This window comes from Anopheles arabiensis, chromosome 2, assembly GCF_016920715.1.
Source record: "Anopheles arabiensis isolate DONGOLA chromosome 2, AaraD3, whole genome shotgun sequence".
Lineage (NCBI taxonomy): Eukaryota > Metazoa > Arthropoda > Insecta > Diptera > Culicidae > Anopheles > Anopheles arabiensis.
Window position 1 is genome coordinate 5,317,368 of NC_053517.1, and position 7,498 is coordinate 5,324,865.

General features: G+C 45.3%; 1 protein-coding gene across 1 annotated transcript; it reads right to left on the reverse strand.

Annotated features, from left to right (window-relative positions):
* Positions 1–77: 77 nt before the first annotated feature.
* On the reverse strand, positions 78–2,166 carry LOC120896138 (AP-3 complex subunit mu-2). The gene is made up of 9 exons (XM_040300041.1): positions 2,040–2,166; positions 1,891–1,973; positions 1,734–1,821; positions 1,341–1,666; positions 1,100–1,259; positions 741–1,041; positions 521–672; positions 406–452; positions 78–324 (listed from the first exon to the last, which is right to left on the reverse strand). Exons 2-9 carry the CDS (start codon positions 1,923–1,925, stop codon positions 189–191), a joined length of 1,245 nt encoding a protein of 414 aa, XP_040155975.1. The 5' UTR covers positions 1,926–1,973; positions 2,040–2,166; the 3' UTR covers positions 78–188.
* Positions 2,167–7,498: the final 5,332 nt, after the last annotated feature.

Consider the following 7,498-nt stretch of genomic DNA (forward strand, 5'->3'; position numbering starts at 1 on the left):
AACGGAAGGAGAAAAAAGCTAACACCATTTTCTTTCTCTACTGAGTAAATAAAGAATACGAAAAAAACGATAATTAATTAACGGTACGAACCTGAACGTGTTTGTTACATATTTCCATTTTCATTGTTCGTCTGCTCTTGCATATATGTTTTAGTGTTCGCTTACAGCAAATAACGTTTCGAGGGCTCTTACATGCGTATTTGGAACTTGCCTGCCTTTGTCACGTACTTTACACCCTTGAAGGGTTTGTACTTTTCGCCGTACATGTCCAGCCGGTTCACTTTCAGCCCCGAAACGGCCATCTGCGAGATGGTGAAGTGTACTCTGGAAGGTGTGAAGAGAGAGAGAGAGAGACGATTAGTTTACTGCACGGTAGGAAGGTATATGTCTCTTGATTTGTCTCACCTGTCGATCGTCGTTTCAAGCGTCGAGTTGGTGGCGGCAACAGAAACCTGGTGGAGAATGTTCGTGTGGAGTTAAATCAACCAATCGCAAGTTTAGTGCAATTTAAGTGACTTACCGTGCCGCGAATGTTGGGCAACTTGGCCGCATCGATCCGTCCAATGTCCCAGTGCAGTACTTTGTTCACCGTGTCGTACGTGTACTTGCCCTGGTTCACCACCAGCGAACAGTTTGTGACCGCTTTGGGCATACAAATGTCCAGCTTAACACCTGAAGGATAAGAAACAAAACAGATCAGCTCGAATTCCTCATCATCATCCCGTCGCCACTGTGCTTACTCTCAACCGTACGACCCATTGTCGTCTTTGGACCGACGGTAATGTCTAATCGGGACTGTTCTCCTGAACGCAGCACCAGATTGTGCCGCACGTAGATCGGAATTGCTACGATACTCTGGGACCCGACATGGTACGACATCAGCCGGAAGTTGCCGTCGGGTGGAATGAAGGAGAGAATTCGTTCCGATTCCCAGCGCTTGAAGCGGACGCACGGATGGAACGAAACGTCGTCGAAGAGACGCGGATTCATGAACGAAAGAGACAAATCCGGCATACCGCTGAGTTTAATGCAGCAATCGATCTGGAAAAGGAAAGTGCCATTAATGGGGCGGATTGATGCCATTGTACCGGACACTTACATAGCCTTGTATCTCAGCAAAGATCGTCTGTCCGTTCTTGTCGATGATGGCATCAACCTCTTCGACAACATCAAAGTATGCTTCGTTGTTGGTGTACTTCACGCCCGTGCGTCTCCATGGTATCGCGGACAGCTGTCCCGACGGAAGTGTACCACTGATACTGCGAATGAAAGAAATTGCGTGCGTGAGAAAGAAACATTAAAGCAACAGTGAGCCACACACAAATAAGCAAACAAATTACTTGGATTTTCCCGTGACCGAATTGGCGATGGTGCGCAGAATGTTCGGTGGTTTTATAAGCTCCTTCAGTATGTTGCACTCGGTCGCGAGCGGGAACCCGTTGTCTAGCATTTCGTCCAACAGCTCGTACACGATCACGTAGTTTTCCTTTATCACATTCTCATTGCACTCGGAAAAGTAGTCCTCAAACGTGTCCACCACACGGTGCAGAAACTCGATCACGAACAGTGGCGGAAACTCCTGCTTGCAGGCGGCCACCAGCGAGATGCCGTTGCGCTGAATCGATACGAGGTAGTGGTGAGGCGTGGACAGGACTGGTGGTACGTTCTGGAAAGTAAGCAAACAAGATAAAGTGGCTGGCCGAGCAGTCATGCGATCGTTCCCTATTACGTACATTTGCCGATTCACGGTGAACATCGAGAAAGTAGGACACGCAGGTGCGTGATACAACACTGCGCCAATGTTTCTCTAAAAATACATCCCTACGAAAGGTGAGTCGGTTGAGGATTAGTTTCAACTCGGTTTTGGGATAAAAACGATCGTTCTATTACCCGCTGCTGTTGACTATGAACAAGCTGTGTATCATTTTAGTGGAACCGGTCACGGACAGCTGCTGCTGTGCTCCGCCTCTGATCTGCAACAAAAAAGAACACGGATTGAAAAAACACGACTCCTAACACGCCTCTACTACACTTCTTACTTTTAAAACGGGCGCGAGTAAGCGAAATATTTGTCTTATTTAAAATATTCGATTAAATTAGCTGCAGTCGAAGCGATGACGAATACAAACAGCAGATTTTTGATAAATTTTGTTTACGTTCGATACAGCTGTCAAACGCGGCGATAGCTTTGGATAGCTGGCGCTTGACAGGACAAAAAGATTGACGTTTGGTAAAAAAGGAATTTGAATTCGACTAGTTTTGTTGGAAGTAACGGTTATATTTTCTTCACTGAAGAGATTTATTATTAATTATCGTAGAAGAGAACGAAAAGGATGATTAAATTTATATTTTCGATGTTAAACAGTCACTTATTGGTAGTTTTGTACTGTTTGAAAGTAAGCTGATTGCTATAAATCAGGAATGTGCACCATTTGAAGCATTTATACCAGTTTCATCCAAACAGCAGAAACTAAATTATGATGGTGGAGGAAGAATGCAAAGAGCAGATTATTTTAATACCCGTTTTTTATTATCAACAGTATCTCGTATCTATTTTAGACAAAGCGATGGAGTACTTTGCTAATGGATAACTGCTAATGGATAAGTTTCTAGAGCGCAGTTTGATCTATTCAAATGATTTGAACTTTATTTGAAAACTCGCCAACACAAAGTTGTTATTATGTTTTTATTTTCAAAAGTTCCCAAAGTTGTTATCAATTCCTACAAAAGATGAAATGGTTAAAACTGAAGTTCAAGCAATTTCCTGCCCTTGAGTCACTTTATCAATGAGTTTCACTTGTACTACATTAAAGTGTCTTCTGGATCAGATGGCATTCATGCTAAAATATGTGTCAAGTCGTGAGAAACAAATTTAACACTTTCACTTGTCTGCACGAGATGGCTCATCACAGTCAGGCGTGTCGATCAATCAGCCAATCCAGGAAGTGTTTATGTGTGAACGCAATGATCGCAGAATGGCAAAATCTTGGTTTCACATAACATCAGTTTCCTGGGACGGGATTTGGTTTTCGCGTTTATTCTGTACCTTGTAACGAATGGATAAATTCACCTTCAAACCACCATTTACAGCGGTGTAAAGTGAGTCATATTTTAAAATTAATTCTTCAGCAGTTTAGTAGGTAGTCGTTAATTTTGTCAAACGAAAGTTGATAAAACACAGACACGCACCGCATGGCACGCGGTTTGTCGCTTATCGACGAAACTACGTTGAAATCGTCACACAAGTCACCAGTAATAGTATCCGCACTATCCACAGAACCGGTACGAAAGGTGACTTTAATGAGAACCGACGACCAAGATCCGTACCGGTGTTTGCTCGAGAGGTCACGGTCATGATCAAACGAGAAACTCTCGAACTTTTCAACGCGATCTCAACCGCGTGTGTGTGTGTGTGTGTACGTGCGTGCGTGTGTGCATCATTATTGAAGGAAGGCGTGTTACCGTTTGTCGTCCGTGTGTTTATCCACCTGTGCGAGATCGTTCCGATGGGAAGAATCTGCAGACCCGTGACGATTAGCGAGATCCGTGAGTTCACTCTTGAGACGACCTTTTGTTGACTCCGTCAGATCGGTATGGAGCCGCAGGGGTAGAACGCGGAACGGTGTACTGTGTAGCCAAAGTACCTAGACAAGGATCCTCTTTAATTGGACATCTTCCGCCAACGAATGCCAATGTGGGAGAAGTGGTAAGAGTTTTGGGGCGGAGAGCGATGGGACGACCAGAACCGAACCAAACGACGATCGTGGTGGAGGTGCTGCTGCTGTATGGAGTGATGAAGCTTTGTCAACAATGTTGTCATTCAACGGAATTGCTAAACGATTGCTGGGAGATTGGGCATGGAAAAGGTGAAGACCAGAAGGCGTTGAACAAGAAAAGACGCACGCGATGGCGTAAAGATGTTTGATTATGTATTCCAGCAGCAGCAGCAGTAAGATATCACATTGATTTCCTGCCCGATTCTTGGCGCACTTTTGGGCATGATTTCGTGTGTGTATGTTTCAGTATGGTTTGTTCCTTTGTAGCTTAGCTCCACACATTTCATAATGGGGATAATATCTCTAATGAGGAGTTTAGAGGAATCGCTGCACATTAAGTGCTAAGTGTACATCATCTCCCTGCCACGCGACACTGCCAGTAGGATCAATCCGACGACATCAAGGGAGTGGTAGAGGAGGAGGTTGCTTTTTTATGTAATTATCAACTATCAAAGAGTGTTGGAGAGCGTTTGTAAACCTGCCCGGCCGGGGTGATGATTGATTCCGATCCTAAAGGTGTAACTAGACAGGTCATTTCCATACAACGCTTGGTCGTAGAGAATGGCTTTTTGTGTACATTACATCGTATCTCGTTCTCTCTCTCTCTCCTTTGCATTGCAATGTAAGTCTGTCTCTTGTTGTAGGGTTAAGTACCGATCGATCGATTGTAGTAGTGATAGTAGTAGTAGTCTCCAAGATCGAGCTTAATTATGGTTCAAGTAAAACAGGAACTTGCACCTACCAGCCGGTTGAAGGGCTAAAGCCCGCGGCAGGATGCCATATGTGTGTGTGTTAGTTGTTTGGTGAACAATGCTCCAAACCGACCACCGATTGTGCCACCGAGACGAGGATCGTTTGAATTCTAGCTTACAAACACACACATGCACACAACCGCACGCGATGTGACGTCAGCAGAAGGGGGCGCCCACTACACCATAATCATATAGCACACAGCCCTGTGTGGTGAGGTAAGCCAGGGCCCGCGTGCCATCGTTTGGTATTTTGGCCCGAAACGAAAGTAAGTATCGAACGCAGGGCAAAGTCACGCGGAAGGTGAACCGTTTAGCCAACCGAAAGGTGTGATTGCGACGCCATATGCGACACGTAAGACCGGGTGGAAAGCAAGGTGGTCCTTAGAACGTGATTACAAAACGCACGACACAGCAGGTTAGGCAAAATTACATCGAAGGCAAGTAGGATTATCGTTAATCGTTTTGGCTATTAGACTTCCTATATCATAAGTTCCGGCTTACTCACTCCCGCACCGTCAAACCACGCGGTGAAATCAATCCTTGACGATATCCTTCCCATTGCGTAAAAGGGTCGTGTCGCGTCATAACGCACGATCAATACAGAGAACTTACGTAAATAAAACATCCAACAAATGCTCAAGGACGCACCAGCAAACCGTCGCCACAATTCGCATCTTTTGAGAGATCGGTAGTTCGTTCGGGGAGGCTTTTCTAATGATAGTAAAGGTCACTGGCTGGCCCCTCCGATGGCGCAAGAAACGATGCGTAGCCAATTTTAAATTTTCGATTCCGATGATTTGCCCGATGCCCGGGCCGCCTAGCCGCACCACCGCCACGTTGTGGAAGGATACACAAAAGGTCAGTATTTAAAGTGAGCGATAAAAAAAGAGGGTTAATAGAAGATCTTCGCTAACCTCAATACGGTGTATACCGATGGAACACTCCAAAACGCTGATAGTGTGCCGTCCGGAAAGCGGGTTGATCACAGCTACATCAGGGCTGTTAATGAGTGATGTGATTAGGCGTGCGTTCGCAAGGACATTCGTGTGTGTGTGTGTGCAGTTGCCATGGAGACACATTTAAGCACCACTGCCGGTATTGATGTGCCAGGTACGGAGAGCGCGCAGTACTTAAAGACGCATGGGCTACTTTGATGATACTAAGCGATGGTGGGAAAGATGGCTCTTTGTGTTTCGTTTGTTTGGAAGGTGTTCGTTGTATTGTATTTTGAAGCTCGTAAAATTAGACAGCAATTAAAAACAGATCACTACACTTGCACCTTACGTGACTAATCACAGCAACTAGCTGCAACAAAATCAAGTGCTCCAGAAGAAATGTGTGCAACCATCTTACCCAAACACACACACACACAAACACCAAACACGTGGTGACAGGCTGCATTAGCCCGACCACGTGGAGGGTGGCCGCGCGGTTCGAGTGAAACGAACGTAGCGGGTTTTTAGAAAGTAAAACAATGAAATGCAATGCCCGACAGCCACCCCACTCTGCCGAAAGTCTCTTTAGTAAGGGTAGGTTATGTTATACCTAGCCGGGTGGGTGGGGTGGAGAGTGAACCTATCGATATCACTTATTTATTTTTCATTTATACGATTACGTCTACGTGTAGTAGGGTTGGCGGCGCAATGCCGCTGTGTTTAGATGTGTTTAGCAAAGTGCGCGCTACGCACGGCTTTATTTTCCTTCATTTTTGTCTTTTTCATTTTTTTCCACATGATTATGTGATTGTGTACGCTTCGGCACGCTTTTGTGATCGTTCGCTGGTGATATAGCGAGGCGATGTTACAGCTCTCGTTGTGCCATTCCTCCCAATATGTGCAACATAAACGATGGATTTAGGGGAACCTTCTTCTTCTCTCTTGGAGGCGCTCTCGGAAGTGTTTGAAGTGGAGTTTGTGTGTGTAGGTTTGTGCACCCGATCGGAACAGTGGTGTATGTATGCAAACACACACGACGCTTGCGGAAGGGATCCCACCAAGACTCCGAAGGATGGAGGAAATCTCGTGCCAAACTCCACAACGCGATCGTTACGACGGAGCCCTCGCCGTTATGTGATGCAGTGATTTTCGGTGGATTATTATTATTATTATTATAAATCTCCTACCTTCTCCTTTAATCATGCGAGAGGGGCAAGAGAGGCAGTTTTGGGGTTTGTTTCATCCCCCACTCTTGGCGTCTTTCACTCCGTGGTCTTTCTTTCCGGTTCAATCAACACACCCCGTGTTACCGCGATGCTGCTGCTGCTGTTGCGGAATAACGTTTGGAGGGAGGATGGGGAGTTTGTGAACGGGCTGACCAAAAAATATAACCCGAAAAAAAAAATTGACAAACAATCAAACCACGGCACGTTTTTGGGGCGTCTTTCGAAACGGTTTTTGGCCAGATTGATAGTATCGCGCATATAGCGCGTAACAGCTGTTTTAACGCTTATGCTTCCAGCTGCCTCTGCAATCCTATTTTCCGCACACAAACACCCTTCCCTCTTGTTATCATAGCAAAAAACAAAAAAAAAAAACAATTGGTTTCGGTGGGAAATTTTGTAAATTAAAATGCGAATTTTCTCTACCTCATTTCATTTTGGCTGGCGAAGGAGAGGAAGGCGCTGAGCCAAAAAGCATTGGATTAGCAGCTGATATGATACTGCTGATTGTGGTCATTTTTCTCTGCTGTGGAAGTTTCACTTTTTCTTCTCTCTTTTTTGTGCCACTTTGTGCTGGCAACCTTTAGGGTTGCATTGGGAGTGAAGCCGCCTTCCAACGGTTTCCTTTGCATTGTATGAAAAAAGTTCCAGATGTTTTTCGTTGTACGTTCGATTTCCTTCGAAACACACACACATACAAAAAAAAAAAACGGTCCGCACTGACCTTTTCAACTCGTAAAAATGCACATTCTTAAAACCGGACCGGAACCGTTGCGCATCCGAGTCGCGTATCTCGCTGGCGGCTGGTGCGC

Bases quoted from the DNA above. Each gene is read 5' to 3' on its own strand.
- LOC120896138 (XM_040300041.1), bottom strand. From the start codon at position 1,925: ATGATACACAGCTTGTTCATAGTCAACAGCAGCGG. The intron at 1,667-1,733 runs GTACGTAATAGG...CTTACTTTCCAG, and splicing joins TTCACCGTGAATCGGCAAAT to AACGTACCACCAGTCCTGTC. The intron at 1,042-1,099 runs GTAAGTGTCCGG...TTCCTTTTCCAG, and splicing joins TTGCTGAGATACAAGGCTAT to ATCGATTGCTGCATTAAACT.